This window comes from Anguilla rostrata, chromosome 13 (assembly GCF_018555375.3).
Source record: "Anguilla rostrata isolate EN2019 chromosome 13, ASM1855537v3, whole genome shotgun sequence".
NCBI lineage: Eukaryota > Metazoa > Chordata > Actinopteri > Anguilliformes > Anguillidae > Anguilla > Anguilla rostrata.
In genome coordinates, this window is record NC_057945.1 from 23,210,358 (window position 1) to 23,232,812 (window position 22,455).

General features: G+C 43.4%; 1 protein-coding gene across 1 annotated transcript in view; it reads left to right on the forward strand.

The window, feature by feature from the left end:
- iars1 (isoleucyl-tRNA synthetase 1) overlaps positions 1-22,455 on the forward strand; it is a 64,302-nt gene that overhangs the window by 28,846 nt on the left and 13,001 nt on the right. Inside the window, exons 16-30 of the mRNA XM_064306306.1 lie at positions 1,090-1,284; positions 1,872-1,958; positions 2,221-2,304; positions 5,191-5,335; positions 6,587-6,707; positions 7,573-7,664; positions 8,020-8,097; positions 8,556-8,674; positions 10,324-10,426; positions 10,795-10,878; positions 16,531-16,705; positions 17,975-18,087; positions 19,303-19,398; positions 21,668-21,844; positions 22,135-22,249. Coding sequence (XP_064162376.1) covers positions 1,090-1,284; positions 1,872-1,958; positions 2,221-2,304; positions 5,191-5,335; positions 6,587-6,707; positions 7,573-7,664; positions 8,020-8,097; positions 8,556-8,674; positions 10,324-10,426; positions 10,795-10,878; positions 16,531-16,705; positions 17,975-18,087; positions 19,303-19,398; positions 21,668-21,844; positions 22,135-22,249 — 1,784 coding nt within the window. The remainder of the gene's footprint in view (positions 1-1,089; positions 1,285-1,871; positions 1,959-2,220; positions 2,305-5,190; positions 5,336-6,586; positions 6,708-7,572; positions 7,665-8,019; positions 8,098-8,555; positions 8,675-10,323; positions 10,427-10,794; positions 10,879-16,530; positions 16,706-17,974; positions 18,088-19,302; positions 19,399-21,667; positions 21,845-22,134; positions 22,250-22,455) is intronic.

A 22,455-nucleotide genomic window follows, 5' to 3' on the forward strand; every position in this document is an offset into this window, starting at 1 on the left:
GTCGGGCTGGTCTCTGGCGCGTCACCTCGGTTTCCTGAGCGCTCGGTGACCTCGCCGGGCATGTCCAGCCGTCGCTGGGATCAGTTTCCCTGCTCAGTTATGCCTGATTAATTGTGAGAAGCAGCAGCCCTCGTTCAGCAAAAGGAGGGAATGACCAATTTCTCCTCTCTCTTCCTGGAGTTGTATGAATCACTGTGTCTGCACAGCAACAGTGCGTGCTCACACACACACACACACACACACACACGTACCTCAAAACCTTTTAGATTAGCTGGGTTAATTTCAATACGGAGTGATACTTAGGCTGTGTTTTAGCCTGTGCCACAAGTATGGCTTTTGTGCCACAAGTGCATAATGAACAAGGGCCATTGAATTATCTGGAAATGCAGAAAATGGAAGTGCTTCTTCAGTCTCCGCTGTGGCACGTGCACATGCACATGCACATGCACTTCTCCAGTGCCCTCGTCTGATACTAGGTGGACATTTTCCACTCTGAAGGCCTCACGGTGCTGCTTTCTACTTTCCAGAACATTTCTAGTGCACTCCACTTCACCTGAACTTCGCTGTACTGCGGTTATTTGGTTAGCTCATTCGTTTTTTAAAATAATTTAAAAATATGTATACCACAAAGATTCTTATGAAAACATCATAGAAATAACTGGCCTTCAGAGAGTACTGTGCACAGTATAGGGTAGGACACATTAACATACACATGCCTGCTTGCTGCTTTCTGGAAACCAGCAGCCCATGCCTGGTATCAGTGAGTGTGATGTAACCATATCCTCTACGGGAATACGATACGTGGAGTGATGCTGCCTGAATTTAGTCCTCCTCATTAAGGTTCTGTTCCGTCTGTTACTCAGAATTGATTTGATGAAACGTTCTGGCTTCGCATCAAAGCGCCTCTGTATGGAAATGGAGGCACTAGTGCAGTTGGAGAGGGGGAGAAAAGAGTGGTTTCCTTTGTGTTGTGGCTGTTTTTGGCAGCGCACTGCACATTTCCCTTTCTGGTGTTTGGAGAAGTTTAGCTCCCCTTGGCCCGACTCTGAGGCGGTAGCGTAACGCACGTGCCCCTCCGCCCTCCCGCAGCATCGACCACCTGACCATCCCGTCGCGCTGCGGGAAGGGCGAGCTCCGCAGGGTTCCGGAGGTCTTCGACTGCTGGTTCGAGAGCGGGAGCATGCCCTACGCCCAGGTGCACTACCCCTTCGAGAACCGGCGGGAGTTCGAGGACTCCTTCCCCGCGGATTTCATCGCGGAGGGGATTGACCAGACCAGGGGATGGTGAGGAGCTTCCGCTGTGCTTATGCGCCGTTCTGTAAGGCCTCTGTGATGTCATCACGCAAGCGACCCTGTCAGAGGATCCTGTCCTGTCAGTGCATCTTAAAGGAAAGGCTCAGTCTAATATATATATATATATATATATTTACTATCTGCATATATTGAGACAAGCATGAGATAAATAAATTCCTGGCTTGGCAAGATGGTGCTCTGGGTGAAGGGTGTTCGTACTAACTTTGAGCTTTATCTTGATGGCCTGTGTCTGCTGCTGTTTCTGTATGTCCTTGCCGGAGTCTCCCGTACCTCAATACAAAGTCATTGTCTATGATGTGTGTTGTATGCTGGTGCAATGTTTAATGGGAATTGCAATGCCAAATTGATTTTTTTTTTAATTTAAAACTTGTGAAAACCTATCCAGTTATATAACTCGACTTGGATCAATAAAGCGCATTCCGTTTAATTCTCTTGTATGAATGAGCTTGTAGAAATGAATTTATTATTTATTTATATTTTATATTTATTATTTTTTCCCCCCCATGTTGGAATTCTGTCTCTCAGTGCTGTGTGTGTCATCATGTTCTGCTTTTTAGGTTTTACACACTGCTGGTGCTGTCCACAGCCCTCTTTGGCAAACCACCATTCAAAAATGTGATTGTCAATGGCCTGGTTCTTGCAAGGTATGTGTCCCCCTTTTTAAATGATGGCATGTAAGACTCACTGTGATGAGGCCGGTAGTGTAAAAGTCTCTTATGTAATGGCCTTTGATAATTGCCCCTGAGGGAGGTTCATATGGTAGAGAATGGCATTTGATCCCCAGGCCAAACAGGCAGCATTGTTACTGTGTGCTGTGTGTTAATTACTCTGTGACCTGGAAGATGCTGGCTAATTTAAATATGAGATATGAATTAAATATGGATTTCTGTGTGCTTTTTTATGCAGTGATGGACAGAAGATGAGCAAACGCAAGAAGAATTACCCGGATCCTGGGCTGATAGTGAAAAACTATGGGGCTGATGCCCTGAGGTGAGCAATCGTCTTTGTTGAACTGGAATTGCCCTTTGCAAAAAAAAAAAAAAAAAAAAAGAGAAAAAGAAGAAAATGTGTGTATAGGTGTGTGTGTGTGTGTGTGTGTGTGTGTGTTGTAAATTCCGCTGCAGAGGAATTTAACTTGTGATTTGTGATGGGCGCAAAGGCATTGTGTTTGAAAGCTGGGACTGATGAGCTGTATTTTTCAGGTTTAGCTGGCTGCAGGCCCCCGAGCGCTAGTGAGCAGGGCCATATGGTGAAGGAGCGAGGCACTATCGATCCATATGGTCAAGACAGCTCTTTTTCTGAATAATATCTGAATAAACGCGGTTTGCCTGCGAGCCTGGGATTGCGAATGCATTGGGATTTTAGAGGATTATCTCAAATAGATGGCGGGTGGTTCTTAAACATTCATTATCTTCTGTAATATTTACATTTCTTTCGGCTTGGTCTACATAAAGTAAAAAAAAAGAAAAGAAAAAAAAAGAATATATTTTTCTGAGCAGAACAAGTGGCACAGTTTTCAGTCTAATTTTGTATAGATTACCATGCCTTGAAGTGGACAACAAGGAAAAATAACATTGTTAAAGCAAAAATTGTCCAGATGAAGGGGGATTTATAAAGTTGCCATAATTGGCCTTAATGATGTTAATTGGTGTAGTTCAGATACCAAAATTTTGACTTTGATACCGGTACCAGCTTAGGTACCTCAGTATCAATAGCAAATCAATACTATGGTAAATCACTTAACCAAGAATTTCTTATAAAATGTAACCTTGACATATCTTTTCAAAAACATTTAACTTTATGTCCGATTTGTGCGTCAGATATTTTGTTGAGATGTAATCACTTTGTGGACAACTGCACTGAAACATGCGTCTGCCTTACAAAACGTGTCTGGATTTTAAGTCCCTGAAGAGTTTGGGATGGTTGTTGGACAGATGCTTTAGGTTGTTACCTCCCTTGGCAAAGCAGTCTAATAAGCATTTTTTGCAAACTGGCACTGTAATAATGCTGTAAGGCTCTCGATTAGCATTGGCTTTGTAGGCAAAGAACTGCCAAGTAAGCATGCACAGCAAAAAGATCAAAATGTGCTGCAATTTAGTGTCTTTAATAAAAGTGTACCTAAAAATAGGTACAGTAAAATTGTCGCATTGCTTACTTACCTTTTAAAGCTAATCAGCACGTTGGGGACGGTCAGACTGACCTACTGCTGCCTTTATATCAGGCCAACTTCTCTTCCTCTGTGGGGATACAGAGCTACACAACTTTCTCTCGCTTACAGGCTGCAGCTCGAATGGAAGGCAGCTGCCTACATCCTTAAGAACTTTTTGTTCGGAACGCCCCGTTTTGAACGAGAGACTAACAAAAAGACGTGGTGTACAGCACAGAGTGTGCAGGCCCCCGGTGCGAACTGTTCGCAAGCAGTTCACTGATTCGCAGACCTCCCCGTCTGCAGTTGCACCATCCGAATATCACACGTTTGGGCGCCTCACGGTTGACTAGCCAGGGGGCAGAGTTCATCTTTATTTTCCTGTTCGCCTCATCGCTGTGTTGTCCCGTAGAAGGTTGTGTCTTAAACTGTGCCCTGTTCCTCCTTCCAGGGGGAAAGTCTGACCTAATTTTTTAGTCAAGCTAAGGATAAATCATTTGGCCATAAAGGCTAGCTACCCCTTCAAATCTTAACGACGCATTTATTTTCATGTGGATAGAAATCATTTTGCTGCAATAGACGGCTATTTCAGGTGCGTTTTCATAGTATTTCAAGTATTGAATACTGCAAAATGCTGGTATTGTACCATTTTAAAGCCGCTTTTGTTACCGTGATACTTTCTGATACTGGTATACCGGGTAACCCTACTGTTAATGAATAGATACTTTAACCAGTTGTCCAGCACAGTCCTCTTTCCAGCGGTGTTCCCTGTGCTATGTTGCGTGTTAGTGTGTCACAGCGTGTTCCAGTGATCCTGTAATTGAGAGCGGAGATGAAGTGAAGGGAGGTCGTGTGCATGAGGGTACAGGAAGTAAAATCCGTCCGCATGCAAAGCAGAAGCCTGCCACTTTCACATTAGGGAAAGACTGTTGTTAAACACGAGCGGCGCTCTGTTTATCTGCCTGAATAAAGTGGCGTTTGATTTGAGCTCTGAGGAGCCTGCTTCTGCGCAGCTGTCAAGTTGTCAAAATAAATGGGGGAAAGCGACACCCTTGAGGACAACTCTCAAATTTAATTGCACCTTGCATTGACCTGTTTTTAAAAAAAATTTTTATAGCTTTTTTAAATGTAGGGAACTTCTTTTTTCTTCTATTCTGCTCCCGAATCCATGGTTGCGGTGGATTTGTTCAGTTGGTGGGGATTTCAGGGCAGCGTTTCCCACTTGCCAGTGTTGTTGGCTCTCTTCTGTCCCCATCTGTTTGCTCTCTCGATTCAGTGGCTCGGGCTGTGGCTCTGCCAGGTCCACAGTCATTAGAGTGGAATCATGTGGGGGGTAGCCTGTACTTGTGTAATGTTGGGCACAAGGGCTTCACTTGGGAACGGTATTCCCCCATTTATAAATCAAAAGAAAGATTGGACGCTCCGTTTGCTTCTTATTTTATTAAACACAAGGAAAGCGGTGTATTGGCCCTGCGTGCCTTCGTCAGGGTTAGTCATTCCTGGGTAACTGCCATCAGTTTTGAGTCACAAGCCTTAAAAAGCATATCTCGGTGGCAGAGATTTGTACTGTAGCCTCTGAATCTTGTGCTTCTATTGCAGGGGACCACAGAAACTTGGTGTCCCCTGAATCCTCCTCATTTTGCCCGCCCTGATGGAGCTCGGTGATGGGGCGCAAGTGTGCTCAGTCTGTTCCCTTTCATGCCCCCCCCCCCCCCCCCCCCCCCCGGCAGGCTGTACCTGATCAACTCCCCCGTGGTGCGGGCAGAGAACTTGCGCTTCAAAGAGGAGGGCGTGCGGGACGTGCTGAAGGATGTCTTTCTGCCCTGGTACAACGCCTACCGCTTCCTGGTGCAGAATGTGCAGAGGCTGCACAAGGTACACCTCGGGCATCCCCACACACACACACACACACACTCACACACACACTCACACACACACACACACACACACACACACACACACACACACACACACACACCTCACACACACACACACACACTCACACACACACTCACACACATGCACACACACACACACACACAAGTACACACGCACGCACTCACACACACGCATGCACGCGCACACACAACGCCCTCCGCAGTTAGTCAACAGTCATGAATCTGGATTCATGAAAATCAACCTCTGGCCTGTGTGAGTAATAGTTCAGCAGTGCGGTTTACTTCTCCTTTGAGCTGCACCTTAGCTCCAATGCCAGTACTCTGCTTTCATACTCCTCTGCAATACGGTTACAGAGAAGACGCAACCAAGCTTCCAGAGATTAAGAGAAGAATATACAAAGCAGCTGGCTTTAATCAAGCAAAGTGAGATTTCAGAGATTTGCACTGACTGCAGATCTGACATCTACAAGACCAGTGGGACCGCCGTTATGTGTGAGCATGTCAAAACATTGAAACATGACAACAGCTTGGGACAACAGGACCAGTGGTCCAAACTTAAATGAATACGAGTGTTCTGTTTTATAACAGACCCGCAGGGAGACTCGCACAGAGGACCAATCTCATGCTCAAACGTCCAGCTCCAGAAATCTCACATTCAAATGAAAGTGGCCATGCCGGCTTTTCAGAGGCTCCGGTGGTGAAATGGGCGTATTTTAAAAATGAAAATGTGAATTTTTTTATTTGAAACTTGGGGTTTACCATCATTGTGGGTGCTATTTTTCGCCTCGGCAACGGTGGCACCTGTGGTTACTGTGCTCTTTGATATTCTTAATTGGGCGATTTGTGTCTGAACAAACAAGTGCACCGAGGTGTGAAATACGGAAGCATTGTAGCTTTCCTCATTTTCCTCTGTGGACGTAGTGCAGTTTTTAAACCATTGCGGTGTCGACTGTGTGTGGCTGATGTGAATTGTGGTTAAAGGTGAAATAGTTGCGCTCCGTCAGGACTACTTTTGGGACATGGGGAATGGAGCATGGTGGAACGGGATGGAAACGGATGAATCCAGAGCGTAGGCGTGGCGCCCTTAGAAGGTTTCAGATATCAGAATTTATTTAACGGCTCACATGGCGAAAAGTGAAGCGGTTCGTAAAAGTGACAACAAAATAATAATTTAGCGGCAAACGTTTCTGCTTGCCGGTGATGACTTGACTGTTTTATTTTGTTTTAGGAAGAGGACATTCAGTTTTTGTACAGTGAGAGCACAGCCAAGCCGAGCGACAACATCATGGATAAATGGATCCAGTCTTTCACCCAGTCGCTCATCCAGTTTTTCAAGGCCGAGATGGACGGTGAGTCCGAGGAAGAAACGCACGCCGCATCCCCGACGGTCCTTTGTCTTGATGCAATTTAAGAGCGTAAGAGCATAAGTATACATTATCACAAGAACAGGCCATTAAAGCCCATCTGCTACATAAGAACCTAAGAATACATAATGAGGATAACAGGCCACTCAGCCCATCTAGGCTAGTCATTGACCTACAAATGGTTGAGTATCCAGCACTATGTAAAAGCCTGGAACTGAATGTCCTGAGGATATCTGCCTGTACTATGTGCCCTGGCAAACTGTTCCGGGCATGGACAACTAACAAAATAAATGAGTAAATATCTTCTTGATATCTGCAAAATTTACCTTTAGCTAATTTTGACCTCTTGTTCTACTGACAGAACATAACCTGAAAAATGTTTGTAGCTCACTTTGTTGATCGCTTTTGGTAGTTCTTTAACGCCTCAGTCAAGTCCCCCTCTTTTTTAAAATAATAAACCTGGAGAGTTTACATATCTTTAGTCTTTTCTTTTACATTTCTTAACAGGAACCAGTTTAGTTGCCCTTCTTTTTACTTAGAAGAAATATAGTGTTCATAGGCCACTTTTGCCCACACGCCTAAGCTTTGAATAGCCTCTCTGTCCTTTTTTAAAAAATCAAATACAGATCAAGATGCTCAGACATACTGGTTATGCGTTGCTTTTTATATTGTTCAGGACAGATAAAGGATGTTAGTGACTGCTACAGATATCCAGCTAGTGCTACTTTGTTGTTTAGTCTTGAGCATATCTGATCAACCACTGGAAAGGATTTCTCCCATTTAACACAAAACCACATCTCTCATGGGTTTTCCAGATCTGAAAATAGAGTTGCATTTTCCCATTGTACAGCTTACAGGTTGTACACTGTTGTGCCGAAGCTGGTCAAGTTTGTGGACATGCTCACCAACTGGTATGTGAGGACCAACCGCAGGAGACTGAAGGTACTCATTTATTTTAACTGATTTAGCTGATTGTTTAAAAAACAAAAAAACATGCTAAGCTGGTATGAAATAAAAGAGCCCGAATGGAGTGCTGTTTTCCTGTATGTTGGTGGACAAAGAAAAAAACCTATTGGTATCGCTTGTATTGCTTCCATGTTGATCTTCTGTATGAGCCTGAATAGAGGCCTCGGGAGGTTTGTGATGGAAAATGACTGCGCCGAGGGTATTAGGCCTGCGCTGAGTTCGCAGGCTTTATTTGGACATTGTGGTGGAGCAGGCACGGTGGCATGTGGGGTGCGTGACTGGCTGTGCTCCCAGGACTGTGTCACAGGCTGTGCTGTCTGTGACCCCGCAGGGTGAGAACGGCGCGGAGGACTGCTTGTGGGCTCTGGAGACCCTGTTCAGCGTGCTCTTCTCCATGTGCAGACTGATGGTGAGTCACACCTTCCCTCTGCTCCACCTGCTCTGCTCATTTCGTCTGCCGATTGGGTGAATAAGGTCATGTAGCCCTTTTTCACCCAATGAGACACCACTCTCATAACAATGAGAACCTTGAATTTTATAGTCTGTCCATTTGTTCATCGCATTTTGGTTTGGTAAGCTGTCGATATTTAAAAATAAAAGCCACCAGATTGCTGCTTTCTATGTTGAATGGATTTCAGACCTGCCCGGGAAAATAGAAGACAGTTTATATAGGTTAGCAGATGGTAATTTAGGACTGTTGGCAAATGTTATAAAACATTTGTTTTGCTGAACCGGCGTCCAGTGCTTGTTAGGGATTTCATGTCAGAGCAATGTTTGTCAAATGGATCTGCATGGTGCGCTTTTGTCCATGTTCTGGAACCTTCCATGGGGACTGAGCATTGATTTAGCTCTTCTGTGATCACATAGGCACCCTTCACCCCCTTCATCACAGAGATTATATACCAGAACCTCAGACACCTGATTGACCCAGCCTCCCTGGACAAGGATGCAAGCAGCATTCACTACCTAATGCTTCCGCAAGCCAGGTGGGTGGAGCCTGATGTCAGCTGACGGACTGCTGGTCTGTCAAATCGCTGTCTCCAAAGAAGAAGAGTTCTCCATCAGTTGGGTGGTTGGTTACTGTGGTTTCCTGTGAATAAGTTACTAAATTTGACAGCTGGCATTCTCTTTGTCTGGGAGCTGGAGAGTGTTCCTGTCAGATTCTGCCTGCAGAACTTCTTTTTTTTTTTCCTGTCACGCACTAAAAGTTTTAGTTCAAGTTCCAGGTTCAGAAGAGTGCTAGTGGGAGAATATTTGATGATGAAATGTAATGAAGTTTTTAAAAAATTTGTGAAAATTATTTGTTTCTTTCCCCTTCAGGTAGAGAAATTGTATTGAGCTGTTTAATTCAGACTATTAGATACCTTGCCAGAGTTCATTGACACTTAAAATTGGGGAAAAACATGCAAGACTAATATTAACACCAATTTTTAAAATTTTTATTCACACCCGACAGATCTTTCTGTATAATTTCAAATGGCTCTAAAGTCAGTGGTCAGTGTCTCTGAGCTGCAGTTTCCAAACTCATTGTCTGTTACTGGGGTATCAAAGCAGCCAATTGAACATTATCAGTACATCCAAGGGCTGATTACTCCGTTTTGGTGGCAGCCCGCGTTGCGCTCACCGAGGCTATTAGCCGCAGTGCCGCGTACTGACGCAACAGCTGATTTCTATGCGTCTCACGAGAGCAGCCGCTTCTGAAGGTCTGTCTGCATCACCCCCCCCCCCCCCCATCAGGAAAATTCATGTAGTGCCCCACATATTACAGTGCTTGTCTGTATTACTTAGTGTACCTGTATGAGGCTCGGGACGTGTTTGTGAAGGTGACCTGGCATCGCCAGCGGAACTGGCCAGCCCTTCACAAATAAACTCATTAAATGTTTGGCTGTCCTCTCTGCATCTTGGTGCTCAGTTATTACAAGAGTTTTTATTTGGTTATTTATTTATTTCCTTGACACCGGAGCCCGTTCCTCCTGTTGTAGCCCGAGACTTGCGCCGTGGGATTATGCCGTTCAGCTGTAGTGAAGCTGAAAGTAGGAAATTGGCCTGGGCAGCAGATGTGTATTTAATTAAAAAGAAAAGAAAAAAAGCACCCAGAACTTCTATTTGTTCATATTTCATAAATCATAATCATGGTACTGAGTACAGCTTTTCCTGGAAGCCATTAGGACTTAGCGATCCGTGTCTTCAGTGTTTCTCTTTGGCTCTGAATAAAAAAAATACGTGTCTGGTAACTGTCATAGGCAACCAATTTATAATACTGTACATTAAAAAAAGATTGGGCAGGTAACAGAAAGTCAGTGATGGAAAAGCACAGAACAAAAATAAATAGAATAGAAGTTGCTAACCTGGCTCAGCCTTTTTCAAGAAAAATGTCAATCCTGCTGGGATATTGTATCACTGCAGTACTGAAATATAGATTGTAAATACTTGATTGATCGACACACTTGCAACAGCAAACAACCCACAGTATTTTTCGAGTTCCTGTGTGTAAAACCGTGAGTTTCGCCCTGACCTCTCCTTGCCGTGCGACAAATGTCCAGTTGCCCCTCTTCAAGAGAGTTTTTGTTTTATCCCGTGTGTTTTTTCCATGTTTGGCTGAGCCCTTGACTGAACTGTGGCGTTGGCCTTTCAGGGAGTCTCTGATCGACAAGCGCATCGAGAGCGCCGTGTGCCAGATGCAGTCGGTCATCGAGCTGGGCCGCGTCATTCGGGACCGAAGGACCCTGCCCGTCAAGGTAAGGCGCGATTATCCCCCCGAGCCCCTCGGCGCCCGCTCCCCCCCCCCCCCCCGCAGCCTGGACGACGCCCGTCCACCAAGGAGAAAGATGACAGGACGGCAGCCGCTCCGCTCAGAGTAAATGGAGCTGTCAGAGGGAAGATGGGTTTATTAGCGTCTTATTATTTTCCAGGGGTCCGCCGCGCATTTCCCTGTCCGTTTCTCAGGCCCCTGTTTCGCGTGCCTTCCTGGGACACTTGTCCTTTTTGATCCAGTGCATGTTAAGGAATATTAGAGAAACGGCGCAAAGAGCCCCCCTTTCCTGCTGCAAATGATTGTGGATGCTTCTCCTTGAGATAACGGTGAAAATGTTCTGGGTATTTTTAGTATCCCCTGAAGGAGGTGGTGGTTATCCATCAGGACCCCGAGGCTTTGAAAGACATCCAGGCCTTGCAGAAGTACATTCTGGAGGTGAGTGATGCTGAACACAGCAGCGGACCTCCTACTACTCCTGTGGCTTAATCATTATTCTTTATGAAAGGTCGCACGCTCACCTGAATGCAAGCACGAGTCACACATTAGAAAACAGCAGCGTATGATCTGGTCTTTGGGAAGAGTGAAGGTTTCGCTGACATTGGTGAAATGGCACTAAAAGATTAACTGTATGATTCCATTGTGACTGCTGTGTGGCAGCATAAAAATGTTATATATATATTAATAATGAAATATATATTTTTTTATTTTTCTGGGAAAATATCATTTTTAAGGTATTTTTTTAAATTTCAGCAATAAAATCTGATGCATTGGACCAGATATAGCTAGAAGCTCATTTTCATCTGCAGTTCTTGGGCAGATGAAAGGACAGACAAAAACACACTGAATACAAGATATACTAAGACCCAAAAATACATTAGAGTGTAGCTACAGAGATATTACAGTAGTAACACACAGAGGACTTCTTCCTGTGGGGTTTGATATGGAGGAGAGGAGTATCCTGTTAGGATGTTTGTGAAGTGTATATTCACATGTGTACTGAAGCAGCACAGGTGCAGTGTATTGCTGGAGGGAGGGTGACACCTGGGAGTTGGACCTGCTAGCTTGTGGTTACAGACCCAGCTCTTCTTCCACTATCAGGGTTCTCACAGTGCTGCAGAATATTCATCTTGGAAAGTCATGGAACAGTCAGGGATAGTAGATCAATTGTTCTCTCTCCTAGGAAAGTCTGACAGAAACAGCTACCTGAATTAAAAGATCAAAATGAACCCTAACTTGAGTGCATGCCTTGCATCATTTCACATTGCCCTTTTTGTGCCCTGTTTGCAGCAGTGAAACTGAATTAGCATATCCACATGAGGTTAGGCCTAGCATGGTGTGCTGAGTATTACATTTGAATCATCTACGACCTTAACTTGAATTTAGTGTGGCTAATTTTTTTTCAGAGTAAACTCTGATTCAGAAGGGCTGCCCTGTATTGAATAATTTGTAACGTGATAAATTATGGAAATCTGTCAAATCTAAGCTTGGGCCATATTGCTAAAACTAATGGTGATCTAATTCTCAAGTATGTCTTAATTCTCTGTTTTAAACTGGAGTTTGACCGACATATTTATAAAATTTCATTATATTTTAAAATGTCGTCTTCAAACCTGATGGTTTTTCTCCTCGTTTAATATATATAACATAGACATGCACATTTTTTTTTTTGTTTTTGATACGAAATTTGTCCTTATTCTGATGGAAATAATAAAAAAAAAAAGATGTTGAAATGTGCTGTAGCTGTACTGTATATGCATATGACCAGTAGAACGGTACTTGGCCTAAATGTGGTTATCCGTAGAGATCTGATTTCAGGTCACTCTGAGTACGTGATGCGATTCATCTCACATTCGTTATATATGATCAGGGACGTCTCATCCATCTGAAGTTCAGTGTTTGATGATTTATATGGATCGGTGCAGCCGGGTTTGTGCTACCTCGGGAGGGTAAACATTATGGATGATTGTAGTCAGTGCTGTGGCACGAGACCTCAAACACCATGCTATATCATCGTCATGCACTGAATTTCTCTACCTGAATAAGGCTCCTCACATATCCTGAAGCTTAGGAAGTCTTGACTGAGGAGGCACGTAGCATAAGGAGCTCGGTCTGCAAGTTGTAGGTCCTTGAGCAAGGTACTTGACCTAAATTGCTTCAGTAAATAACCAGCTATATGTAAAAGAATGTCAGCTACAGACGTTTTTCTGCTTAAGGACGTCTGGTAAATGCTTAATATGTAATGTATATGTCATTTAACAACTGTGGCGTTATCCTGATTTTGTCCCATGCTCTGCCATGTCTTGTGTTATTGTCATGTGCACATGGCATCTCTGTGGCAGCATTGGTATTATAGAATAGATTTTACTTCAGTGAAATGAAGTATAAAATCATATCATTGTTTATGTATTAAAATGTCAGCTTCATACCTTGTTGACATTTTGCTGTTCAGGCTTAAATAACTGCAGTGCAAAATGAGTATTCTGATTTGTGAGCATATGAATATTTATTACATTGTACCTTTGCTATATTGCTGGGTATATAGGTTCAGCTTAAAGACTGTGAGATCACTTTTTCCCCTGCATTTGAAGTGTAAACCACAAGATGAATATTTGTACTTTATCAAATTTATAAACAAAAAATTGAATATAAATTGAAGTAATGTTATAATATTTCTTTAATTTTATTCTTTGTGTAATAGAAAGAAAGGCCATTTTAAATGCACAGGGGTTTTAAAATATGTACCATATGCTATGCCATATGCCGGAGAACGGGTCTGTTGAAGTTGGCATTGCTGTTTGGGGGCCACTATGGGCCATGTAATACATTTGTAGTGTGTAGTTCCATAGTATAAGTATTTATAGGCATGCTAGACTTTCTTTTGGCAATGGGATTGGGTTTCTTCATTGAGCGCTTATCCTGAACATTAGGGCACAAGTATCTTGTGTTTTATTATAAATATAATTGTGAGTATTTGAATGGATTTTTCATTTCTCTGTATATGCAATGGGAATGTGGCAATTCCTTCAGTCTGAACAGGGTAAATTAAAGGCTGTGAGAGAGCTGGGATTGCTTTTACGAAGTAATTGATTTCAGCATTTTCCTGGTTAAAATTTTCTGTTGTTGTTCATTTACAAATGGGGTCTTCGGAAATCATTTAAAACTTCGAGCAAACCTGGTCCTTGGAGGTCCTTGAAAAGTCCTTGTATTTTGCAGTGCTGTGAAACTTCACAAAGTGTGTTTGTACCAGGTATTCCTCCATCTAGCAATCAAGTATTCCTTGTCAGTGGTTGAAATGATTCCTATAAATTGCTTTTTAAAAATGTCTCAAAGGTTCTATCTACTTAGATGTTAGTTGCTTCAATCAAAAGCCCAACTGAGTTGAGGGCAGACCAAATGTGTTCCTGCCTTGTTTGGATCTTCCTTTGTGTCTGAAATTAAATATAACAAAACAGCTGGTATTAGGACTGTCGCTAATCGATGATATTGCTGAAATTAGGAATTGTTTCCTATGAAATATGATTTTGTGTAGAGTGTTAAAAGGACATTCTAGAATGCTGCTGTGCTCTACTCCTCTGTTCTGCTACAGGATGCAGAAAGCAGCTATTCCAAATCCCTTACTTTAAATAAATGAATGATGTATGGGTTTTTTTTGCACACGACTGGGTAGTGTAGCCCCTAGTACAGCAAACAAGTGAGGTATGTCATGTTTTACCTGTGTGCATCCGTACACACTGGCAATTCTTCTCCAGCATTTTTACGCTGAGGAAAGGCTCTGCCCCTCCACCTGTAATGGATGCTCGTTCGCACTCGCATACATGTGTAAACTGTGGTCGCGCAGCGCTTGAAAAACCTCCACCAATCATGATGGGTCATTCAGTGTAGTCCGTGGGTGGGGCTGACGAATCGTGCAGCCGACAGCCAACCTGTTGTCCTTCATGTTCCAGCCATGAACACTGGGATTGATGGAGATTGATGGAGGAGGGGGGCGATGTGCTAAAAATAGCTGCTCTGCTGCTACGTCAGATGCGGCCCATTTGCCCCCCCTCTCCTCCTGCCACCGTGAGCGGGGGGGGGGCTCGGGATGGGTGTTCTCACAGCCGTGACCGGGACTGATTCCTCTCGGCTCAGAGAGAGCTACAGCATAGCCGAGCCTCATTTATATTTAAAATGTGTTTCGTGATATCCCTCCCCCCCAAGAGTGACAATAACAGTCGAATTGATATCGCTCCGAATATGTAATAATTTAGTATTTGGAATCCATTTTGGCTGCTTCCTTTTGTTTGCACATCCTGTTTTTGGTTTTGCTTTAGATAAGATACCATTTTATTCCAGGGACTTTAGATTCAGGTTTTTATACTGACACCACACACCATTTATCTTTCTCATCACGGGACCAGTGGCCATATAAATTACAGTGAGGTACAGTTTGGTATGTACAGCACTGCACTACATTGACGATGGGTGGCTGGGGTCCTCCCTGTCTGTTCAGAATAAATTAATCATTCAAACTGCCAACTGACAGAACGCAAACATGTGCTTGCTTTAATATCATCTATTTTGCTGCAAATGCATCGACCCTACATAGAAAGGGGTGCGTTGGTAAATGACTAAATTAAAAAAAGGTATTAAATAAAAAAAGGTGTTTTTAATTAATGTTTGTTTCAGGAAAAAAGGTGATTTTTATTTAATTTAAATAAAATTTAATTCAGGAGGTTGAATGCGTTCAAATGGTCAGAAGTTTTCAGATGACCACTGTCTTAATTGTTCATTCTAAGCGTACTTAAGTAGTGTGAATGGCCTGTGCAATTAAAATAGCTTCCATTATACACAATGTTTAATAAACATCTAGTCCAGTTATCTAGCTCTGTGTCTTATCTCAGTTTTGCAAGTAATGTTTTTTTTTTTGCCTGTCCTAAATAGATATTAGTGATTATTAATATTATTTACTGATTGGTTTATTTACTTTGTTGAACAGTCATTCCATTCTTGGGCTGATATTGTTGTAGGATATTTTACGCACAAACTCAATTTATTTGATCTTTGCAGCATGTAGATTTCCTGCCAGAGTTGGCAGTCTGGACATGCTACTATTACTCCCATACTGTGCCTTTATGCCACTGTGCCAGGTATATCGCCTGCTTTTAAGCAGCATGAGAACCATCTGTTGCCATGACACCTGGGGTAAAAGTTCTCATGCTGTAAACAAACTGAAATGTGACACAGGAAGCTGAGTGGCAGGTGGCAGTTTCCTGTTCTTGTAAATGTGGCAAATCGCAAATATGAACAAATTGAATTTTCACAATATTGGGGCAAGGTGGGGGGGCATTTAGTGATATTCTTGTTTGCACATGGATTTAATTGAATTGTACTTTTTGGCTGACTGACTGATTAATTGTCGTCATGTCACAATAAAGTCAAGGAGTAGAAGAGAACCAGTCCTTAAGGACCCCTTTGCTAAAAGCATCAGTGTTGTGTGCGTGGTGATTCATGTGCACTGGTGGGCAGAACTGGGTTACTCCTCCTCACCAAGAGAGTTTTTCCTCCACTGCCGGCTTTGAATATATGATGGAATTTCAGATGAGTTGGTTGTTGTTGTTGTGCTTCCCATAGAAAGGGAGATGAAAGGATCATCCGACTGCTCAGTGGAGATTCTCAACCAGGGGCCCTTCTTGTTATGGGCTCATTAGCTACCATGTTTTATTAAGATCACTTAATTCAGAAGCTGCCCTAGAATTGGGGTAAAATCAAAAAGAAATGTACAGCCTTGCTGTAGTTTGCATTTTCTTTCTGATATAAAATTTCCCAGAATGTTGGACGGGGTTGAGAAACTTAATTGAGGTGCCCCAGACATATTTGATTGGGAGTGTCTTATGAAGTTTCTAACAAAAAAAATGCAGTAACAGAATTTGCAGAAGAAATGAGCCACTCAGCCCTTCAGTTCTATGTAAGAACTGGTAGACGCAAACGTGGCGATCCTAACCCTGGCCCTGGTTGTCCTGTAGGGGCAAGTGGGAGATGGCATGTACGTTTTTGATTCACGTGTAAATTTGTGTTTTTATGGGTTCTTTTTTTTTTTTTTTAAACCAGGAGCTTAATGTTCGGCAGCTCACCCTGTCCACTGAAAAAGACAAGTATGGCATCCGGTTGAGGGCGGAGCCTGATCACATGGTGTTGGGCAAGCGTCTTAAGGGGGCCTTCAAGCCCGTCATGGCGGCCATCAAGGAGTTGAAGAGTGAGCAGTTGGAGACCTTCCAGAAGACAGGTGTGTGTGTAGATCTGGCTGTGTGAGGAAACCGCACAACTGGGGAGGAAAAAAAGCATGTTTACATTTTATATAATTTACATTTTCGTTTTGTTCAAGAGTTTATTAGAGCCAAATAATTTTTTGTAATGTTTTTGGAGTAGTGTATCTATTGTGTTAATGCTCTTCCTGTTTCAGCATGTCTTGTTGGTTTTACCAGTGTCAAACTGCAAATGTACAAAGAAGTTATGTGAACATGAAACGTTACAATATGTTTTTAAATTTGGAAATATTGATAAACTCAAATAACCTTACATAAGCGAATATGTAACATTTTTCACAATCATTAGATGCAGGAGGAATGGGATAAATTAAAGTAAAAAAAAAAACGTAAGGTTTGCTCTGTGTTTCTAATGGGACTACAGAAGGAAGGTACCTGGCACCTGCCATAAAATCTTAAACTGTTGGGCATACTATGATTTTATTAAATGAATGAGCTTTAAGCAGTGTCTTACTCTTATTAAACTGCATAATATTCACTGTTAAACTAGGATATAAATGATTTGATATAATAATTGAATGTTCTAAGGCTGTGTATATCACTGAGATAAGTGGAGCTTCCTTAGTTTCCAGTGTTTAAAGGAAGTGGTTGTTCTCTGCCTGCTCAGTAGAAGTGCTGATTCCACAGTGTGGTAACTGAGCCTATTGAAGTGTTGAAGCATTCTTGGAGGGCTTTCTTCCTGCTTGCCGCTGAGCTGGCGGTGGTTTTCTGTTATTTAACGCGTTGCGGGGAATGAAAGGGCTCTGTTGCTCTGGGGTCAGATGGATGTGTGGATCTTTGATGTCCGGGGAATAGATAAGGTAGAGGAGAACGCTTCCTGATTGGAGGCAGGGAGCGTGAAGGTTTTGCGGAAGTGGGCGGTAGCTTTTTATAGCCGTGAACTACCTGGGATATGGAGGCAGAGACCCCAGGCGTGGTATGGGGGAGGAGGAACAGGGAGCGTTGAAACGCTGCTTTAGAGGGCTATAATTCGATGGTCGTGTTCACCTCAGCTTAAAGGAACGTTAACGCTTTCTTATTTACAAATGGACTGCAGAAACCGTAAAGCTTTTTGGTCAGAGGTAAAACATCAAAACCCTTGTATATATCAAGTGCAGAGTCTGGCCTGAGTTTTTATTGAAGTGAAGGTGCACATTTTGAGGGTTTTCAAGATGAACAAGTCAGGCCATTGTTAAGGCATTCGTGGAGTCTACAGTACTGTATTTTCAGCTCTTCTTTCTCCCCCTCAGGATCCATTGTAGTGGATGGGCATGAACTTCATGAAGAAGACCTGCGTCTGATGTACACTTTTGATCAGTCTTCTGGAACAGCTGCTCAGTACGAAGCTCACTCAGACGCACAGGTACATACATGTACAGTATACCTTTTCCCAAGGTCCATATCCACATGCGCGATTTAGCTTTTTACAGCAAATTAGCTTGTGACATGGAATATTTGTTTTCGAATAAACATCACAACAGATACATATTGACACATGCAGTATACCTCTAACACAGGTACATGTCTTTCTGACCTGTCTCCTTGAGGTTTTTCTATTCAAATCTGGCAGTGAGCAGAACAATTGATTTGAAGGAGGTCTATATTCCTATTTATATTAGGTATATGTCAATATATTCTAATGAACAAGATGTACCTCTTCAATAGGTACTCATCACAAAAGATATACCTCTTCCATTCAATTCCTATCCACCCCAAAAATGAAAAGCAAGAGGCAGTCCACTGTCCCATCTGCATTAGCTCAAGTGGGAATTCAAATCTTTACCACTGCAAGTGCATCAGTGCTTTCTATCCGGGACACTGCTAACTGCTCCAAAGGCCTGCAGGCATGCTTGTTGTTACAAGATGTACTTTGCTTACTGTACACATTTGTACAACTTAATTACAACCCCCTAACAGCAGAAACAACTTTAATAATGAAAAGGATAATGGAAATAAGATAATGCTTCCTAAATAAAAGCAACAGATTCATTCATTTTTTCTGCAGTGGTATGTGTTGTGTGACACTTTGTTATCATAATGTAAGGCATTGGTTATGTCCAGTCAGCGTCTTGCAGAACACAAAATCATGTGGTTTGAGAGGTCTGCAATCACGTCCTAAGGTTTTATTTTGTGCGCTTCGTTCAAATGGGTGTCCTCTTTTCCCCCTGCCGGCTAAGGCTGGAGGGAGTAGAAGCTGGAAGAGGGTCTGTCAGTGTGCTGTTATGGAATAATTACCACATAATGAATTTTCATATGAACCACTGATAAGTGGAGTCGCTTTTGTTGGAAGGCGGTATTGTGCAAAGCTCTTTACAAATTGCTTTTTGGCCAATTCTGTGGCATGCCTTTGGGAAGCCTGCAGTTTAGCACACAAGCGGACACTGTAGATTGGCCTGCTTTTAATATATTGTTTGCATATTTATCTTGTCTGTGGAAAATTGAATTTTGACAATCTCACCATTATTGGGAGACTAGAATTAACATCAGGTCAAATTAATCTATGTAAATTCTCTGTCGGTACCTGATGTATTTTCGAAGGTTTTACTGAAAGGTGCTGTGATGTGTGTGGTTTCTCCAGGTCCTGGTTCTGCTGGACATTACTCCTGATCAGTCTATGGTGGATGAGGGCGTGGCCCGTGAAGTCATCAATCGTATCCAGAAACTCCGCAAAAAGGTAAAGGGCAAAAATCGGTACACGTACTGGGTAACTGTCGAACAGCCAGGGTTTTGTATGCACTTCAACGACTACACTCGACAGGTTCGAAAACAGTCGAGTCAATCCCATGTGAATTTAAATGAAAACCTGATATATAATTCACACAATAACTGGCTTTCAAATTTAAATTGAAGAAAGGGATCCAGCAGCTTGTAAACGTGATGGAGCAGGAATATGGCCTGTTTGTTGTAATGTAGAGCCAGGCATGACACAGAATGAGCTCTTCAAGCAGGCATGCAGTGAGCAGAAAAACAGTGCCTATAGCAACGTGCGCTCATTGCACCATGCAAGTGCGAAGCCCAAATTACCGTAACTGTCGTTTTAGAAAGAGCGTGCCGTTGTGCTGTCGCTATTTCAGTTTGCAAAGTAAAAACACGGTTTACAAGGTGTCTATAGTCATTTGAGTATCTTCATTTCAAAGGCACGTTGCTGTAATGCAGTGGTGTCAGAGAGCCACTGGGTGCTTTTTTCCCAGGTTATTTTTGTTTTGTTGTTGATGATAACACCCTCAACTTGTCTCATCTTTTCTTGGGTTTAAATTGGTCACTGATTTAAAGCTGAACATGGAAATCCTCAGCCCTAAGACTCCCCAAGGGCACGAGCGTGCAGTAGCACCACGGCTGTGATTTGCGCTGAATGGAAATTGTACTTTAGCGAGTTGTCATCGGCCATGGCTCGGTTCTCACAAAAGTAGTGAAGTCTCACTGAAGTGTGTGGGCATTTAAAGTGTGCCGCGGGCACCACTTCATACCGATATTTACTTCTCATTAAGCTCCCTGGGATGCCTTTTCCCCTGAGGAAGGGAAATCTTGGATGCTGTTGTTCGGGTGGAGACCCCCCACTAAGGCCCGATCCATAATCAGTTCATCTAAAGGCCTGGCCCGGCACATGTTGCGTTAGCCGTTTGTGGGTTAGCTAATTGGATGTGCTTACAGAGAGGCCAGACAGGCACAGCGCTAGCGCATAGCTCGCAGGTATGTCTTAATTGGGCCAGTTTTCTCCCCCCTCCCCCCTACCCCCTTCAAACTGAGTGGACAGCGCTCCCAGCCTGGTCTGTGTGGAGCAGTGAGTCCACACACGGCTTTCTTCCGGCCGTTTCCCCACACTCATACAGGAGGGAGGACCCTTTACTTTCCCAGGATCTGTGCTGCATTGCCTTGAATGCCAAAAAAAAAGACAAGTTTATTGAGAAATGGCAGAATCACTGTGATCAGGCTAAGTAAAAAGCATAATTGTCGAGGACTTGATTCCAAACAAAACCGGGACTTTGAAGTGCGGTTGGCTATTTATAAAGAAACAGAAGCTTTGCTTTACTCTTTTTCTTAACAAACAAACATTTCTCTGTCCTGAGCCCCAATCCCCTGCGTGTGTTTACAGGGGAAGGGGGTTTGGCAACCTGCCAAGGTTAAATTCTTCTGTTATTGAAAAACTCAAATAGGGAGGAATTTTCCATCCTGGGGAATTAATTTTTAACGTTTCTGCAGAGATGAGTGGAGGCGACCTGGGGGGCAGTGGTCGTGAAGGGGGTGTGAGAAAAGAAGAGGAGAGGGGGAGGCTGTTGTCTCGTTAGTCCCGGAGCGCAGCGCACGCCGGCTGCCCTGTTTTTCCGAAGCGGATTCTGCGTCTTTCGGGTCGCTACCTTGAATCGGCTAGAAGGCAATAAAAGGCTTCCTTCATTGATCGAGCGTGCTTATATATTTATTTTTTTGCCCTTGAGTCTGGCTGTAATTGGTGCCTGAGTAGATTAAGGGAAGATCAATGTGTTTCGGTGTGTCAAGGCTGGGGTCAGCTGAATGGGCAGCGTCGCCATGGCAGGGCTATTGAAATTTGCAGCGTGGGGGGAAAATGCACCCAAGGGGGCAGGATGAATCGGGGGGGGGGGATACCATCATGAAACAGGTGACTGATAGGTGACACATCAACCCCTACAGTAAACATATCAGAAGCAGAAGTGTGTGGTCATGAAAGTTCAGGCATCACCTAGGGGTCAATGCATTCATTAAACAAAGATTAAAAACGTGTCTCTTGAATGTACAGTATCTCCTCCTCTGCAAGGTTCAGTCTAAAGCTGTCACTGGACGGCACACAATGTGATGCAGTTTTGTCAGGCTTTCCGAGTTTCCGAGATAACATTGTAGGCTTCCTTCTCATTAAGGTTTACCTCTGACACAGCAGGATGACAGAGTACGAATTTCAGAGTGCGTGAGCAACTCCTCCTGTTTTCCAGGGTCACCTGGTTCCGTCTGATGAGATAACTGTGTACTACAGTTCCCAGCCTGCCGGGGACTACCTGGACAAGGTGATCCAGGCCCACACTGATTTCATTCTGGCCACCATCAAAGCCCCTCTGACTCCCTATCCGGTGCCCAAAAATGCCGGCGTTATTGTACAGGAGAAAACCCAGGTAACGTCCCGACGTGCATTTAGCAAGCAGATCTGTCGTGACGGACTGCGTTTCTTTTGTAACGGTCACTGCATAACAATTTCTAAATGCATTTTGTTCGCCAAGGACATTAAGTTAAGATGAATGAGACTGTGAGCTTCACCGTGGATTACCCTTGGGTTTTTTTTTTTAAATGGTTAGGAACAAAGACATTTATTGAAATGAAATGAAATGCCTGCCAAATGATTTCTGTGCTGGAGTGTCACCTCTGTGGTTGGCGGCTGTCTTTCATTTTGGATTTTGATTCGCAGCTGAAGGGCTCTGAGCTGGACCTGACCATCGTGAAGGGGGCCTCCCGCGCCCCTCTCTCCGGACCCGCCTGCGCCTACGTCAATCTCAAGGTCAGGCTGAACAGTAAGGAGCAAGGTAGGCCCCGCGAATGGCGCCGTTAAACCTCCACAGTTGTGTGCGCGTACGTGTGAGCACTATCTGTCAGTAGCACTTCGGTAGTTATAGATCTGTGCATAGATGAATGGAGTTTATTTGTCCTTAATGGGAGAAACGTCACAACAGTTAACACAAAAGATAATAGAATACAGTGCACAAGGACAGAGTGTACAGAGTGGCAGTGT